Source organism: Grus americana, unplaced genomic scaffold (assembly GCF_028858705.1).
Source record: "Grus americana isolate bGruAme1 unplaced genomic scaffold, bGruAme1.mat scaffold_764, whole genome shotgun sequence".
NCBI classification, from domain to species: Eukaryota; Metazoa; Chordata; class Aves; order Gruiformes; family Gruidae; genus Grus; species Grus americana.
The window spans coordinates 12062-30084 of record NW_026561974.1 but is presented as its reverse complement, the minus strand read 5'-3'; the positions used below and the strand labels follow the sequence as shown (position 1 = coordinate 30084).

The 18023-nt window shown below is 54.0% G+C and overlaps 2 protein-coding genes across 2 annotated transcripts; one reads left to right on the top strand and one right to left on the bottom strand.

Annotated features, from left to right (window-relative positions):
• Positions 1-2739: 2739 nt before the first annotated feature.
• On the bottom strand, positions 2740-3660 carry LOC129201023 (olfactory receptor 14A16-like). The gene has a single exon (XM_054812246.1). The coding sequence runs from the start codon at positions 3658-3660 to the stop codon at positions 2740-2742; it is 921 nt and encodes a 306-aa protein (XP_054668221.1).
• Positions 3661-14290: 10630 nt separating this feature from the next.
• Positions 14291-15226, top strand: LOC129201024 (olfactory receptor 14C36-like). Its single transcript, XM_054812247.1, has one exon. It carries the CDS (start codon positions 14291-14293, stop codon positions 15224-15226), a length of 936 nt encoding a protein of 311 aa, XP_054668222.1.
• Positions 15227-18023: the final 2797 nt, after the last annotated feature.

Genomic DNA, 18023 nt, shown 5'->3' with positions numbered 1-18023 from the left:
CTCTGTATTCCTCCTGTTTCTCTGTATTCCTCCCAGGCTACCTGCCCTTGCTTCCACCCTCTGTAGGCTTCCTTTTTGTGTTTCACTTTGCCCAGGAGCTCCATGTTCCTCCATGCAGGCCTCTTGGGCTTTTTTGCCTGACTTCCTCTTTGTTGGGATGCATCGCTCCTGAGCTTGGAGGAGGTGAGCCTTGAATACTAGCCAGCTCTCCTGGGCCCCTCTTCCCTCCAGGGCTTTGTCCCATGGCACTCTACCAAGCAGGTCCCTGAAGAGGCCAAAGTCTGCTCTCCTGAAGTCCAGGGGAGTGAGCTGGCTGTGCGCCCTCCTCGCCGCCCTGAGGATCTTGAACTCCACCATTTCATGGTCACGATTGGCTGTTCACTTTGCAGCGCCTCTCTGCCTGCAGTCATTTGCGCAGTGGAAAGGGGTACCTGAGTTGGGCTGGGGATGGCCACGGAGAGGATGAGGAGATGGGACATCCCTCCGGCTGGTGGGTGCCCGTGGGAGATACCACCTTGATTAGCATGTAGATTTTATTCCGTCACTGCCATCAGAAATTGTACTACTTGAGGCACTTTTCATGTAAAACCAAGGAAGATGCACTCAGAAGGCAAAGACCCCTCTTCATGGAACTGAGCATCTGTGACTACAATACACCTTCCCCCTCATGTAAACACAACAGCAGAGTAAAAACAGTGTTTAATATCCAAGCGGAGAGATTCAAAGTTTCCGAACTACAGGACATTCTCATTTTAGCACCAAATCATCAATTTCTCTTCACTTCTCTGCCAAACTTACCCCGGTGTTTCTTACTTGTCATGCTGCAGCACAGAAAGCCCATGGAGTGGGTGGGGGGTCTCAGTGCAGCTACTAGAGCGAGTAGGGGTCTCGGCCCCCAGGCACTGGGGCGGGAATGGTGGGTGTCCTGAAAACAACCTGCTGGGGGGACCAGCAGCTTCTCGGGGGTGGTGGCATCCCCCTTGCAGGATGCCAAGGGGAAGCAGGGCAGGGTGGCAGCGATCCTCCCCACCTGGCTGCCAGTGAGTCCCATGGAGACTGCTGTGGAGAGTGCCTTGAAGGGTCATCCAGAGGGTCTTCAAGGGAGTGCCCTCAGGGGTCTTCTGGAGGTCATCTGCTAAGCCCCCCCGGCTCCCTCCAGCCTCATCCACCCCACATGGCCCCACTGGGCATCCGATGATGACAATGTGCCCACCAAGCGAGCCAGAACCCTGAGGGACGTCAGGGGGGGCAAAGTTCCCCACACCCCCCCAACTGCTGTTGATAGGTTATAGAGAAGGTGTGGAGCACGGATCCCTGCGACATGCGACCTGCACCTGCCCACTGCAGCCCCAGCCCTCTCCCATCTCTCTGTTTCTTAATTCATTAAAGCTTTGGTGTTCGTTTCACAGCACCTCTGCCTGCCGTCATTTGTGCAGCGGGAGGCAGGGGTGTTAACGCAGCCCCTGCCGCATGTGTAGATCTGACCCTCCACCTCTTCCCCACTCCATGAGGAACCCCCCATGATTCTGGATGGAGACATTTAATCAGAACCTTAATTCCCAGACTCAGGGTAAACGAACCAGAAAGAGCTCGGTTGTGATTAACGGCTGCATGTGCATGGATCCTGGGGTAAGATCGGAATCTCCCACCAATTCATGACTGGGGAGAAATTGGAAAGGTAAAAGTGAGAAAACCCATGGATCAAGATAAAGACAGTTTAACAGGTAAAGCAAAATCCCAGCCATTTCCCCTCCCAACTTGTTGTTCACGCCCAGCCTCCTCGCTGGTGGGGTGGTGTCAGGATCAGGAAAGGCCTTGACTCCATGTAAGCCCTGCTCAGCAATAACAAATCCATCTCTGTATCATCAACACTGTCTTCAGCACAAATCCAAAACACAGCCCCATCCTAGCTACTCTGAAGAAAATGAACTCTATCCCAGCCAAGACCAGCACAGGCAGCTTCCCCAGGCTGTCCAGTGACCACGGGCACAGGCCAGACCCTGCTCTGCTGGGCCTTCACGTCTGTCCCAGGAGGACTGGCTGTGCGAGGACACTGCTGTGTGCCCCCAACCTGCACACTCACACACTTTAGCTGCTCATTGGTGTTTTCCTCTGTGGGACACATTCCTGGGCATGTTCTTGAGAGCGACTTTGGAAGAAGGCTTAAGGCTTCATGCACTGCCCTGAGGAGATGCCCTTTCATGATGGAATCACTCCTACGGAGGCCAGCTCTGTCACAGAAGTGCCCGTTGCCTGTCCCTGCCTGTGGTCCCAGGACGACCACGCAGCAGGACTGTGACCAAGCTGCAGAGCAATGAGGCCTTCCACCAAAGCCAAGGGATCAGAAAGAGAGTGTGGAAGTGAAAAGAGAACAGCTCTGGGAGATCAAGTGCTTCCTGGCAGTGCTGCCATGCCAGGACTCTCTTCCCTGCCACCTCTGCACACAGGAACTGTCCCTGCACCTCAATAAAGCTCCTGGAGGAAGGATCTCAGAAAAAAAACCACCTTGCTGCAAGGCCCTTTATTTTACCTAAACACACAGAGAGCATGGCTCCTCGTTTACACAGCCACTCGGTCAGAAAAGAAAAGCAGAGACTGAATTAGAGAGGGGATGACAACATCATTACAAGTAAAACACCATCATCAACAATATAAATTACAGAGGACAGGCTGGGCCTGTAATGAGTTAAATAACAGCTGTTATGCAGCAGAAGATGGGCAGTTTAGTGCTTCCGAATATCATGCAGTGATCAGTTTCCACACTGCATCCTTGAGCTCCTTGTTCCTTATGCTGTAGATGAGGGGGTTCATGGCTGGAGGCACCACTGAGTACAGAAGTGACACCACGAGATCCAGGGTTGCAGAGGAGACAGAGGAGGGCTTCAGGTCAGCAAACATGGCAGTGCTGATAAACAAGGAGACCATGGCCAGGTGAGGGAGGCACGTGGAAAAGGCTTTGTGCCGTCCCTGCTCAGAGGGGATCCTCAGCACGGCCCTGAAGATCTGCACATAGGACACCACAATGAAAACAAAACACCCAAATGCTAAACAGACACTAACCACAAGAAGCCCAGCTTCCCTGAGGTAGGCATCTGAGCAGGAGAGCTTGAGGATCTGGGGGATTTCACAGAAGAACTGGTCCACAGCATTGCCGTGGCAGAGGGGTAGGGAAAATGTATTGGCCGTGTGCAGCAGAGCAGTGAGAAACCCACTGCCCCAGGCAGCTGCTGCCATGTGGGCACAAGCTCTGCTGCCCAGGAGGGTCCCGTAGTGCAGGGGTTTGCAGATGGCAACGTAGCGGTCATAAGCCATGACAGTGAGAAGACAATACTCCCCTACAATAAAGAAGATAAAGAAAAACATCTGTGCAGCACATCCTGCATAGGAAATGGATCTGTTGTCCCAGAGGGAATTGGCCATGGCTTTGGGGAGAGTGGTGGAGATGGATCCCAGGTCAAGGACAGAGAGGTTGAGGAGGAAGAAGTACATGGGGGTGTGGAGGTGGTGGTCACAGGCTATGGCGGTGATGATGAGGCCGTTTCCCAGGAGGGCAGCCAGGTAGATGCCCAGGAAGAGCCAGAAGTGCAAGAGCTGCAGCTCCCGTGTGTCTGCGAATGCCAGGAGGAGGAACTCAGTGATGATGGAGCTGCTGTTGGACATTTCCTTCCTCTGGGCATGGGGACCTTTTCAAGGAGGAAAAGGCAGTGACAAGTTAGAGCACTCTTCTCTAACAAAAATCCAAGCCATTTCTCACACACCCTCCCCCTGCTAGACAAACACACACAGTCTTGTTGTGTTCTAGGAGCTACTTCTGCAGCTCCATTGCTGGAACTCTGCTTGCTGCTGGCTGAATGTGCCGTGGGAGAAGGGCCTCTGCATCCCTGAGGGCAACTCAAAGCTTGGAAGGACACCTCAAATATATAGCCCTAAATAAGTAAGTGCCCTAAAGATGGCGTCTCAGTAAGAGTCAGCTCATACTCGGGCTCTACAGGCTGCATTAAGCAGAGCTCCACAGGCGAGATGAAAGCTGGGACACTTGTTCCCACGGACACATTTGCGTGAATGGACCCACAAGATCAGCCCGTGACTCTGCAGCTGAACCTCCCATCCCCAGAGAGTCTGACAGCACCACCAGCATAACAACAGCAAGAACACAGACAAGTGGAGAAAGAAGGCAAAATACAGGGAGGGTCTGGCGCAGAGAGGCCAGGGCAGAGGCAGCCGGGCACTCAGGACAGCGTTACCCTGACCCAGCTGTGCACGCCACCTCCCAGACACCAACATTGCTGGGCAGCTGCTCTCAGCCCCTGTGCTCTGCAGAGGGAACTGGGCACGTGGCTGGAGAGCTGCCCCACGGCTCTGCTGAGCTCTGGCTGCAGAGGAGCTGGGTCATGCCTTGGAGCCCACGGCCCTGAGGGCAGAGGCTTTGCTGGGTGGGAGAGGAGGCAAGGGGGCTTGCTCAGAGGAAGGGGTCTGCGTTGGAGGAGATGACACACCAGCCTTCACACCCTGCAGCCATCCCCAAAACACTGGAGATGCCATGCCCTGTCCCTCTGATGGCTTGGCACAGAATTACTGCTCTGGAGAACATCCCACTCCTTTTCACCAGCCATGGGATATTCCAGCCCTAGGAGATCTCTCCAGAATACCCACGTGCATTGCCCTGCAGCCAAAGACTTACCATGTAAAGCGGTGTGAAGGCTTCTCCTCCAGTGAGCTCTATACATCTTGCCATTGCTGACCGCCCTCCACCTCTCTTCTCCTCGCTCCTCTGCCCTCGCTGCCTGCAGGCAGTGCCCTCAGCCCTGCTGCGCTTTGCAGAGGAGCTGCTCCTGGGCAGAGCTGTCTCTCTGCAGCGCTGCCCGCTTGCCATGAGCTCCCTCCATCCCAGGAGCCCAGCCCAGCTCAGCAGCAGAGGACCAGCCCAAGGCAGCACTTTCTCTGCCCCCTCTGGGCTCCCTCAGAGAATGTCCCTGGGGCTCCAGGGGAACCTGCTGAGAAACAGGCTGAAGCAATCACTGATGTTCCCTCCCTCGGCTGGGGAAGGACACCTCTTTCCAGCAGTGGCTTTTCTGTCAGAGACACACTTAGGTCTCAGCATCGCCTTTTTTTGTTCTGGTGTTAGAGCGGTCACCCAGACAGGGCCAGGGCAGCTGCTCAGCTTTATGGCCAAGCACAGGCCTGTCGTGCTACCTCAGATGCCAAAACTGCCCAGCACAAGGGTGGCTGAGAAGGGCGTTTGAGGATCTCTCGCACAGCGATCCCCGTTCAGAGCTGGTAAATAACAGACACCTCTAACGGCATCTCAGACAGATTTGCTGCTGCTGAGCAAGTTACCGAACGCCAGCACTGCAGTGAGGCAATGTCTGTCCCGTGTCTACCCAGCAGATGCATGAGGCAGTGCAGGAGTACGGGGCACACCACGGCAGGGTCTCCGCTCCTGTGCCAACACTTTCAAATGCTGCTGGTTCTTCTCACCCCCATCCTTTGTTCACCTCCTTGATGATACAGTCACGGAACAGGTAAATGACTTTCACATGACTGCCCAGATGACAGGGTGTCCATAGGCAAGGACATGTTCAGCAGCAACTTGTCCTTCTTGGAGACCGTCTCCCCCTCCACCACAGGCCCTGGGGGCTGCAGAGACACTGCAGACGGGAAAGCCCTCTCCTGCCAGGACCGCACAGTCCAAACCTGTTTCTCTGTGGCACTGGGGAGCACAGGGTTTGCGCTCTTTGTGGGCCCCCTCATTTCAGCCTTACATTGCCACCTGCCATCCACACCAGCATGTCTCTGCTCTGAAGCAAAGTCTTTGCTTGCACAGGATCTTGGACGCCAGAGCTGGTACGAGTCTGAGGTTGGCCCTGGTGGCACCAAGCTGAGGGGCTGCAGCCCCAGTGTGCACCAATGGCCTCAGCCTGGAGCACAGACAGGAGGAGCTGGAGCCCTGTGCGCTGTCACAGAGCTCTGAAATCGATGTAATACCTGCTGAGGTGCGGTGGCACAGGTCAGAACCCTTGAGGTGCTGCGATGGATGGATACAGGCTCCTCAGAAGGGATGAGTTGGAAAGATCAGGAGGGGGATGCCCTCAGTGTGAGGGGGCTGCCTGGATGTGTGGAGGTCCTCCATGGGATGGGCAGCATATTGGGTGAGCTCTTGTGGGTGGGGGTCACAGGAGAGACCAGTTAGGGAGGCATTGTGGTGGGAGATTAACACCTGGAATCAGGTGAGGAAGAGGACAAAGCCTTATTTAAGAAATGTGAGGAAGTCCATTGACCCCACATCACCCTCGGGGACTCGACTCCCCCTGACACTCACGGGAAGGGGAAACCGCAGGGTGCAAACAGTCCCGGAGGTTTCTTCTGGTTCCTGGGGCCAGCTTCTTAGCACAGCTGCCAGGTGTGCCAACAGAGGTGATGCTCACCTGCACGTGGTACCTGCAAAGAGGGAAAAGTGGATCCGGGATGTGAAATGCAGTGTCAGTCTGAGCTGAGCTACGCTGTGGGCATACTGGTCTCCAGCCACAGCCATGGGCACAGCCGTGCCTGGCCATGGACCTCCTTGGTTCTGACTCACAGATTCGCTTCCCAGCTTGATCCATTATGGATGCACAACAGCACAAGAACCTGTCCCTCAAGTGCCAGGCTCCGGCCGATACACAAAGGCCCAGCACAGCCGTGTCACTGCAGTGCTTGTACAGCCGGGCCCTGGAGGTGCTCAGCATGCCAGGGCCAAACCCTTTCAAACAATTGAGTTTTGGGGCAAAATTGACTTGAATTGCACCTGTGAAATTCAGCCATGTATGGACTGAAACAGTGGGAATGACCTCCTCCTCTCTCCTTCTTCTTCCTTTCTTCCCATCCCTCGGTCATATTTCAGAGGAGAGCAAATTAAAGGGGTTGATGCTTCTGGGTGCCAATGACTGAAAGCAGGGGAATGAGGCAATGCATGGAAAAGGAGCTAAAAGTTTTGCTAGTCCAAAGCTGTTGTTTTCAGATCCTACCCCTGAAGACTTGAATCTGCAGCAGAGAACCTCTCTTTCAGCAGTTAAGTTAAGATTCCCCCAGCTGTCCTGGCTGTGTCCCCTCCCAACATCTCGCCCACCCCCAGCCTACTCACTGGCGGGGCAGCCTGACAAACAGAACAGGCCTGGACACTGAATAAACACCGTTCAGCAATCGCTAACACATCATTGTGTTGCCAAGGCTGTTTTCATCGCACATCCAAAACATACAACCATACGAGCTACCACCTACCCGTGGCCAGGCTGGTGGCACTTTTGGGGAGGATAGCTGAAAACCTCCCAGGATGGGGATCACAGAGACACGCTGGGTGTCCTGCTGCAGTGCAGCACACGCTCCCATGTTTTAGTAATTTTCCTGTTGCCCTGTGTGAAGCTCCCAAGAGGCCCCTCACACCATTGTTGCCCTTGTCTGGATAACCAGTGGGGAAAGGGTTAAGAGGGAACGCTGTTCTTCTTGGAGAGTATGAGGAGGGTAAAATTTGAACTTGAGAGGAGGCTAAGAGGGAACCAGGACATGAAAGGTGAAGGAAAGGATGGGACCAGGGCTGTCTGGGGGTTCCTGTGACGAAGCCTTGTGCCGGATGGGAATGACTTCCACAGTCAGGGAGAACCTGAGAGCATTCCTTAACGTTGACAACATGAAGGAGAAGGAGAAACAGCATCGTTCAGGCTGGAAGGGAATTTGGGTGGTGCCTAGACTAACTTCCTGCTCCCAGCAGGGTCACAGCAGGTTACTGAGGGGTTTTATCCATTTGGGTGTTGAAAATGTGCAGGGATGGAACTAGAGCATACCCTGGGAAACAACTGCCAGTGCTTGACTGTCCTCACGTTGGAAAAGTTTCTCCCTATAGCTAACTTGAATCTCTCTTGTCTCAGCCCGTTGCCTCTTGTCCTCCTGTCTTGCACCCTGGTTAATGAGCCTGACCATCTTCTTGGAAACATCACTCTATCACCATAGGCAAGGCCTCTCTTGCATTGTGTGGGGTCAAAACCTGGGAAAGTGTTCTGCATGTGGTCTAACAAGCGCTGAGCAGAGGTGGAGAATTGCTTCCCCTGCCTGCGCTCCTGCTCATACAGCCCCAGAGGCTCTTGGCCTTCCTTGCTGATAGCTCTTCTTCGGCCTAAGGGAACCCAAGGCCCACCAGAGTGTTTAACACAGAGCTGCAACCCAGCCAAGCAGCCCCTAGCCTATGTGACCGCAGGGGCTTAGTCCACTCCAGGGCAGGCCTTTGGGTTTGTCCTTGCTGGATATCATGAGGTTCCTGTTGACCCATCCCTCCTGCCTGTCTTGGTTCCTTGGGATGGCAGCCCTGCCCTCCAGAGTATCAGCTCCTCTCCTCGGTTTGGTGTCATCTGCAAGCTTGATGAGAAAGCATGCTTTCATCTCCTCCAGGTCCGTAAAACCACATGAAAGAGGGCATGTTGCAGGATGGATCCCTGAAGGACCCTGCAGCTACAGGCCCCCAGCAGCGTATCTCCCATTCACCACATCCCTCTGAGCCCGAACATGGAATCAGTTTTTAATCCACTTATCTACCCAGGCAGACCAGAGGATCATAATAGGAATTAAAGAATATAGTGGGGGATAGCGTTAAAATCCTTGCTTTTGTCTGGGTAAATGAAATCCACTGCTCTCCCTTCACTCGGAAATACAATCCTTTCATCTCAGAAAGCAGTGTGGATGGTCAGGCATGACATACCTGAGTAAATGCAGTCACCCTCTGCTTCAGAACCCCAGAAATGGGATCCAAGAGGACACGCTCTGGGACGCATTCCTCAACCAAAAGGAGGGTGAGCAGCCTTCAGGTCCCCAGCTCATCCCTGGGGCCTTTTTGGAAGATGCATGCAATGTTTGCTTTTTGCAAGTCCTCAGGGAGTTCCCCGGATGACATGTCCAAAGTGACACAGAGCAGTGTCACTGTGACTTCCTGGCCAGCACCCTTGGATGGAGTCCCTCTGGTCCCATGGACTGGTAAAGAGCTGAGTGTGCTCAGGTGAGCCCTGACTTGATCCCCACCCACTGCAGGTTGTTCTCCATGTGCCTCAAGGCACAAAGGCCTGGGATGATGAAGGCAGAGCCAAAGGCAGCATATTGTACCTCAGACATATTGACACTTGCCCTTGGTAAATTCTGCGGTGGCCCCACGTAGTCTTTCTTTCTTCTTTAACTGTAACTTCAGTAGTAACAGCTCATCTTGGTGCCATTGAATTCCCTTATGAGAGTCAACTGACTGTCTGTATGCACCACTGCTGTCCTTGCAGGAGGTTGTCCTGAAACACCAGCTGTGCTGGGCTCTGCTGCCTATCAGTACTGCTGCTCATGAGATCCCTCCTGAAGGTCCCCAGTCTGCCCCTCTGACGTCCCAAGGGCCCATATATGCAAAGGCTTTTGTTCATAGCAGAGACGAGCTTGGACTATGTGGTAGATGGCAATGTCAATGATGATATGAGCTGTAGACATAGATGATGAGGTAGCTGACATGAGGTGCCCACAGAGCCAGCAAAACCTGCTGTCCTCACCAATGCCCGAGATAAGCAGGGCTGGGCTGTGCAGCCCTGACAGGAGACCATGAGACGTTATAGTCAGGGCAGACCTGGGAAATACAGCTGATGGGGAAGAGAAGGAGACATAGCCGTCCCTATGGCACATGCCTCCATTTGGTCAGAGGAACACCTCTATAGGTTGCCCTGAACATAGAGATCATGGGACAGGATTGTTTGTACTGAATGTCAGCATCTGCTGTCATGTCTGTTGGCCAAAGGAATTCCCCAACAGCCTCCAAGGCGATGCCCTCACATGCCGCCCTGTCCCTCACAATTGTTCCATTACAGCTTGCTGCCACCTGCACGTGCCTTGGACCACCTGTGGCACCTCAAATGGCACCAGGTTTTAGCATCAGAAAAGTTCACTCCTGGCCTCTATCTCCATTATTAACATGGCACCTTAGATAAGGAGCTCAGGCCTATTTGACTGAAAAAGGGGAAACATCAAATGCATTTTTAACAAGGGAAAAAAGGAAGACTCAGAGAACTACAGGCTGGTCAGTCTCACCTCTGTGCCTGGCAAGATCATGGAGCTGCCAAGGAGGTGACTGGTGACAGCCAACATGGCTTCACTAAGGGCAAATCGTGCCTGACAGATTTGGTGGCATTCTGTGATGGGGTTACAGCATTGGTGGATAAGGGAAGAGTGGCTGACATCATCTACCTGGAGCTGTGCAAGGCATTTGACACTATCCTGCACGACATCCTTGTCTCTAAATTGGAGAGACATGGATTTGACAGATGGACCACTCAGTGGATGAGGAGTTGGCTGGACGGTCACACTCAAAGAGTTGTGCTCAATGGCTCAATGTCCAAGTGGAGATCAGCTACGAGTGACGTTCCTCAGGGGTCGGTACTAGGACCGGTACTGTTGAATATCTTTGTTGGCGACATGGATGGTGAGATCGAGTGCACCCTCAGAGAGTTTAATGACAGCACCAAGCTGTGTGGTGTGGTCAACATGCTGGAGGGAAGGGATTCCATCCAGAGGGACCTTGACAGGCTTGAGAGGTGGTCCCATGAAATACTCATGAAGTTCAACAAGGCCAAGTGCAAGGTCCTGCATGTGGGTCAGGGCAATTCCAAGCACAGCTACAGGCTGGGCAGGGAATGGATTGAGAGCAGCCCTGAGGAGAAGGACTTGGGAGTGTTGATTGATGAGAAGCTCAACATGAGCTGGCAATGTGCGCTAGCAGCCCAGAAAGCCAACCGTGTCCTGGGCTGCATCACCAGCAGCGTGACCAGCAGGTCAAGGGAGGTGATTCGGCCCCGCTACTCCGCTCTTGTGAGACCCCACCGACAGTACTGTGTCCAGCTCTGGGGTCCTCAGTACAGGAAAAACATGAAGCTGTTGGAGCGATTCCAGAGGAGGCCATGAAGATGATCAGAGAGCTACCTAAAGGGGCTACAGGAAAGCTGGAGAGGGACTGTTTATCAGGGAGTGTAGTGACAGGACAAGGGGTAATGGGTTTAAACTAAAAGAGGGGAGATTTACATTAGATATTAGGAAGAAACTCTTCACTGTAGAGGGTGGAGAGACCCTGGAAGAGGTTGCCCAGAGAAGCTGGGGATACCCCCTCCCTGGAAGTGTTCAAGGCCAGGTTGCATGGGGCTTTGGGCAACGTGGCCTAGTGGAGGGTGTGCCTGCCCATGGCAGGGGGCTTGGAACTAGATGGTCTTTCAGGTCTCTTCCGACCAAAGCCATTCTATGATTCCATGATTTTTTTGCAGCTGAGCTGAGGCAAGAGGAATCCCACCTCCAGTGGGTCTGTGGGTTGCACTGGAGAAGCTGAATCCCCTCTGGCCTCAGGAATACTGATGAGAGCTGAGATGCCTTCATTGACTTGGTTCCATCCCTGCCCTGCACAGAAGGAAATGATCCCCTGCCTGTCACTGCCTGTGTGTCCTGCCTGACAATGGGGCAGGAATGGGGGTTTCCAGAGGGGAACATGGACACCTCCTGCAGATCTGCACACCCTGGAAGAGCAATTCCCACCGCAGGAATCAGCCTGTCCAGTGCTTAGGGAGGGACACTGGGTGATTACTTCAGTCTGCTTCAAATTCTGCTCCCCAGGAGAGACCCTGCTGCCTTTCGTGAGCTGTCAGCCCTGGAGGCCCAGGGACACCTCGAGGGAGTCAGGGAGGGTGGGGAGGGGCAGAGAAAGTGGCCCCTTGGGCTGTTGTGCTGCTGCTGAGCTGAGCTGGGCTCCTGGGATGGAGGGAGCTCATGGCAAGCGGGCAGCGCTGCAGAGAGACAGCTCTGCCCAGGAGCAGCTCCTCTGCAAAGCGCAGCAGGGCTGAGGGCACTGCCTGCAGGCAGCGAGGGCAGAGGAGCGAGGAGAAGAGAGGAAAGAGGCAGTCTGGGGTGTGAGAATGTTGCGAAGTAACAGGAGGAGAAATCTGCACAGCACTTGGCACGGTAGGTCTGTGGCAGCAGGACAAAGCAGCTGCAGTTCCTGGAGAGACCTCCAAAAGCTGGCACATACCACAGCCTGTGGGATCTATCAGGAGGACGCTCACAACGTCTCTGGTGTGGAGGAGGAGGAGGACGTGCTGCAGAGCAGGGCTTCCCTGCCACAGCGTCAGAGGCACAGGGCATGACGGCTGCCTTCTGCCAGGAACGGCCGCAGGGGTGTGCAGGTGGGTGTGCAGCCAGGGGTGCCCAGGGCTGTCCTTCCGAGCAGGGTCCCTGCACCCCAGGGGCTGTGTGCTGGCACAGGGACTCTGCCGCCTGCCAGGGTCACCCTCAGCCTGCCCGGGGAGCTCCCCATGCGCTGTGGGGAGAAGCTGTGGGTGGAAGGAGCGACCTCTGTCAGGGCAGGGTCCTTCTGCTGTCGAGAGGGTGCTGCGTGGGTCAGGGTTGCTCACAGCTCCAGGGTAGCCCTGGGGATTTCCAAGGGGTCTTTTCAAGATGGTTTTCCCTGTAAGGGAAGGTGTCTGTCTTTTGAGGTTTCTCATCTTGGTCGGCTGGTTGGGCAGTGGGACATTTCCAAGGGGACTTTTGAATCCAGAGGTCAAAGGAGGGTCTCCCGTATGGCTAAGGAGCTTTCCTCATCTGTGATTCAGTGTGCAGCTGTGGGGGCTACAGACAGCACCAGCATCACCTTTCCAGTCTCATCAGGCTTTGTGTGACCTTCTCTGTAGCCCCTGCACACACACAGAGAGGCTGCAGGGCAGAGCTGGGCACACAGGGGCTGGCATGGGGTCTGTGAGCAGAGAAGAGACGTGGGGCCAGAGAAAGAGCTCCTGGCAGGGACAGCTCCAGGCAGGAGAGATGGGCAGGAAAGGAAGGAACTGCTCATGGAAACCCTGTTGCAGGGGAGATACGGGCACCTCCCGGCCACCCCTTGCAGTGCAGACGCCTTCCCTGAGAAACCCCCTTCGTCTCTCCCACCCAGCACATCCTTGGCCCTCACGGCCATTGGGGTCTAGGGTGGGAGTCACCTCTCTGTCCAGCAGACCAGCAGAAGAGGCGAAGGGCATCCCTCCTGCCACATATTTATTTCCCGCTGACCAGCAATCGGGTGGAAGGCAACTGTCCTGCAGTATCAGTCTCTGGGAGGTGACATGCACAGCTGGGTCAGGGTAACGCTTTCCCGAGTGCCTGGCTGTCTCTGCCCTGGCCTCTCTCAGCCAGACCCTCCCTGTGCTTTTCCTTGTTTCTCCCTGTGATTGTTTTAAAGTTACCTTTTTATTGCGGTCAGACTCCCTGGGGGTGGGAGGTTCAGCTGCAGAGTCACGGGCTGATCTTGTTCATCCATTCATGTGGGCATGTCCTTGGGAACAAGTGTCCCAGCTTTCCTCTGACGTGTGGGGCTGTGGGCAATGGAGTCTGTGGGGCTGGAGAATGAGCTGGATTTCCCTTAATCAGGTGCTGTCGTTAGGACACTTGGCTAAGTCCTTGGGGGGTCCCTCCAAGGTGTGAGCTGCCCTCCAGGATGCAAGCCTGCCCCATAGCACCTTTGTGTTATCTGAAAGCCCCATGGAGAAATGCCGAGATGCTACAACCAAGGAAAAGCTGTTGGGTTGGTGAAATGAGCCGCATTTCTTCTTGTCTAGAAGTGGGGTGCTGAGACCTTGAGAAAGGGTGAGACAATTTGTGGTCTGCGCTGGATGCCTCTGCTCTCAGCAGTGTCTGGTTGTATGACATAACCTAAGAGTGTGGTCACTCTCCACCTCATGAAGGTACAAGCTGGGAACAAGACGGAGGGACAGACCAGCTCCCCTCACTCTGCTCTAAGCCACAGGCAATCCTCTTGCCTCGCACGACTCACTCTGTGCTCCCTGAGTGCAGCAGAAATGCTGAGGGTTTCTGACATCCAAGAACACCTCCCGAATGTCTCAAACTGCCTTCTGCCATCCTAGTTCCTTAGTCCGCAGAGTGCAGATGCTGACAGCCCTTTTTCGTTAGGAGCGGATTCACCTGACAAAGCCAAACCCCAGGACTGGCCCCTGTCCCCCCCTGGTTCCCATGAACCCACTGCTGCAGAGCAGGGCTGACTCCTCGGCAGCCAGCGGGCAGAGGCTCTGCTCCTCACAGCAAAATCAGCCAGCACCAACCAGAGCTGCACCCATGGAAGTGTAGGAGGTCTCCTGGGAAATGAGAAGGGCTGTATGCAGTAGGGGCAGAGTCTATGGGTAATGGATTTCATTTTGCTCAGAGAAGTCTCTGCTAACTGTGTTTTCCTCCTTGAACAGTTCCCCATGCTCAGAGTGAACAAATGTCCAACAGCAGCTCCATCACCCAGTTCCTCCTCCTGGCATTCGCAGACACACGGGAGCTGCAGCTCTTGCACTTCGGGCTCTTCCTGGGCATCTACCTGGCTGCGCTCCTGGGAAACGGCCTCATCATCACCGCCATAGCCTGTGACCACCACCTCCACACCCCCATGTACTTCTTCCTCCTCAACCTCTCTGTTCTTGACCTGTGCTGCATCTCCACCACTCTCCCCAAAGCCATGGCCAATTCCCTCTGGGACACCAGGGTCATCTCCCACTCAGGATGTGCTGCACAGCTCTTTCTGTTTGTTTTTTTCATTTCAGCAGAGTATTTTCTCCTCACCGTCATGGCCTATGACCGCTACGTTGCCATCTGCAAACCCCTGCACTACGGGACCCTCCTGGGCAGCAGAGCTTGTGCCCACATGGCAGCAGCTGCCTGGGGCAGTGGGTTTCTCCATGCTCTGCTGCACACGGCCAATACATTTTCCCTACCCCTCTGCCACAGCAATGCTGTGGACCAGTTCTTCTGTGAAATCCCCCAGATCCTCAAGCTCTCCTGCTCAGATGCCTACCTCAGGGAAGCTGGGCTTCTTGTGGTTAGTGTCTGTTTAGCCTTTGGGTGTTTTGTTTTCATTGTGGTGTCCTATGTGCAGATCTTCAGGGCTGTGCTGAGGATCCCCTCTGAGCAGGGACGGCACAAAGCCTTTTCCACGTGCCTCCCTCACCTGGCCGTGGTCTCCCTGTTTATCAGCACTGGCATGTTCACCTACCTGAAGCCCCCGTCTGTCTCCTCCGCGATCCTGAATCTCATGGTGTCACTTCTGTACTCGGTTTTACCTCCATCTGTGAACCCCCTCATCTACAGCATGAGGAACCAGCAACTCAAAGACACCCTGAAGAAGCTGTTTCAATCAGTAGTCTTTCAGAAGGAATAAGCTGCCTGTGTGTCTTCACAAGGTATTTCCAATATATCGGGGGAACCCACTGTGCTTTGGTTGTTTTATCTAGGATAATTATATTTTCCAAGGAACGTATGCATCTACGCCACTTCTCCAGAGGCACAAACGCAGTCTTTCTGACCCACATGTCTTTGCACATGTGTCTGGCACAATGGCCCAGCTGGCCTCCCTTCTCACATCTCTGTAATAAAAAGGCATTTTCTCAACGCCAGGGTCTGGAGGCTGGGTTCTTCTTCCAAAGCTGAGGTCAGGAACAGGCTGAAGAAATTGCCCCCACGAGCCCGTGCTGCTGTGCTTGGTTTCTCCATGGGCTGAGGGGAGGTGGGCATGTGGCGATGTGTTAGAGAATGAGACCAGAGTGAGCTTTCACTGGTGGCCTCACTAAGCTGTGTCCTGGAGTCGGCTGGCATGGAGTTAATTTTCTTCCTAGTAGCAGGTATAGTACTGTGTTTGGGATTTAGGATGAGAATAATGCTAATAAGACACACATGTTTTGGTTGTTGCTAGGCAATGTTTACACCAAGGCAAGGACTTTTCAGCTTCCCATACTGGCCTGCCAGTGAGGAGGCTGGTGGTGCCCAAGGAGCTGGGAAGGGGACATGGCCAGGACAGCTGACCCAACCTGGCCAAAGGGATATTCCATACCATATGACATCATGCTTGTTATATAAATGGAGGAAGCTGGCCGACAGCTGGGACCATGGCTCGGGAACTAGCTGGGCCTCTGTGGTCTGGGGCTTGTGCGCAATTGTGCTGTGCATCACTTGGTTTGTATATTGTTTTTTATTGTTGTTGTTGTTATTATTTGCTTACTTTTTCTGTCATATTAAACTGTCTTTATCCAACCCACAAATTTTACCTTTTTTTCCTGATTCTCTCCCCCATCCCACTGGGTGGGGGCAGTGAGCAAACAGCTGTGTTGTGTCTTTAGCTGCCTGCCAGGTTAAACCGCAATCGGCCACTTCCAGCACTGCCCGCTCTGCACAGGTCTATGGGTGAGTTGTGCTGCACGGCCATTTCCTTCCTCCTGCTGGGCTCAGTGCCTGCACGGGGGGAATAACCAGACCTGCTCGACACCTCTCCTTGTCCAGACCCTGGCAGACCTGGAGCAGGGATGTCTGCTAAACCTCACATGGGATGCGGACAGGGTTGGGTAGGTTCCAGGACCTGGAAGAGGCTGTCTCAAGTAGGAGAGTAGTTCAGCCCACTGCTGAACGAGGACAGTGATCTCATGAAGAGGAGACACGGATGGGGTTCAGGGACTCAATGCCTTTTTTGCTTGAGTTTTTACTGTCAAGGTCTCTGTGCTCAATGAAGGGGTTCATGGAGAAGGACGGCACGTATTGGCAGGAGCCTCATGAGATCCCAGAAGGACAAGTGCCAGTTTCTGCCCCTGCAGGGGACTCACCCTAGCAATGGCACAGCCTGGGACCTGCCTGGATGAGACCAGCCCTGTGGGAAAGCTCTTGGTGGTCAGCGAGCTGGACAGAAGGCAGCCGTTGTGCCCTGGCAGCAAGGGAGGCCACCAGCTGTACAACCAGGAGCATGGCCAGAAGACTGAGGGCAAAGAATTCTCTGGAATACTCCATCCACATTTCAGACCCCCAATTCAGGAACGATATTGCCAAGCTGGAGTGGGTTTAGCAAAGGGCCCTCAGGACAACCCGGGACTGAAGCACTTTGCTGTGAGGAGAGGCTGAGGGAACTGGGCTTGTCCAGCCCAGAGCAGGGAAGGCTGGGAGGGCCCTCATCCCAGCCTGCTCGTACCTACAATTAGGTCATGCAGAATGCGGAGCCAGGCTCTTAATGATGGTGCATGTTGGGAGGAAAAAACCAATGAGCGTTCAGCCTGGAGATAAGGACAAAGATTTCACCGTGAGGGTGAACTCCTCACTCCTGGGCTCTGCCTTCCAAGCGAAACCCCTCCAAGATGAAGTCCCAAGTGTGGTTCTGAGGCTAACTTGGCCCGAGATACCCTCCCGACAGTGAGGTGCAGATACATCCAAGCAAGATTCAATTACTTTAACCTCCAGTGAGTCCAAAAAGGCCTTGCAGAGACATGGAAGAGGCTGAGGATCACATTGCCACACGTCCCTACTCCTTTCCTGGTAGGATCTTTCCCCAGGTCTCCCTGGTCCTTGAGTCTCCTAGCAGCCTCTGTGGTAGCAAAGCTTCACCCATGTGAGAGCAAGATGCAGCTGGGGAGCACTAGTGCCAGTTGGACACAGGCGAGTGCATGGGACCAGAGGGGATGCACCCGAGGGGTCTGGGGGAAATGGCTGGTGTCATCGCAAGGCCGCTGTCCTTTGTCTTTGAAATGTCATGGCAATGGCGGGGGGGAATGACATAACAATCATTGTTAGAAAGTCCAACCGATGGCCAGTTTCTAGAGGCATCCCTCACTGAGAAGTGCCGGGGGCAATGCTGTCTGACCCCTTTAGTGATGGCCTGGACAATGGGACAGAGTTCAGTCTCAGCATGTTCGTGGATGACACTGAAGTGGTGGGAGCCCTCCATTGAGTAAGGGGTGTGGGGGGGAACTAGATGATGCCCAGAAATATCTCCCACATTTAATTACTCAATAAATCTTTACCTGGAGTTCTCTATAAAGACAAAACAGGTAGAGGAAAGAGAAAGGGCAGAGAGGCTGAAGAAGAGATGGGAAGTATGTCAATATGTCGATATAGTATATTTTCAGAACAAAATTTCTCCACTCAGAGCACTGGTAGGAAAAATATTTTGATAAACAACTGCATATGAATATGCTGGCAGA

Excerpts from the sequence above, each read along its gene's own strand:
- LOC129201024 (XM_054812247.1), top strand. The coding sequence starts at position 14,291 with ATGTCCAACAGCAGCTCCATCACCCAGTTCCTCCTCCTGGCATTCGCA.
- LOC129201023 (XM_054812246.1), bottom strand. The coding sequence starts at position 3,660 with ATGTCCAACAGCAGCTCCATCATCACTGAGTTCCTCCTCCTGGCATTC.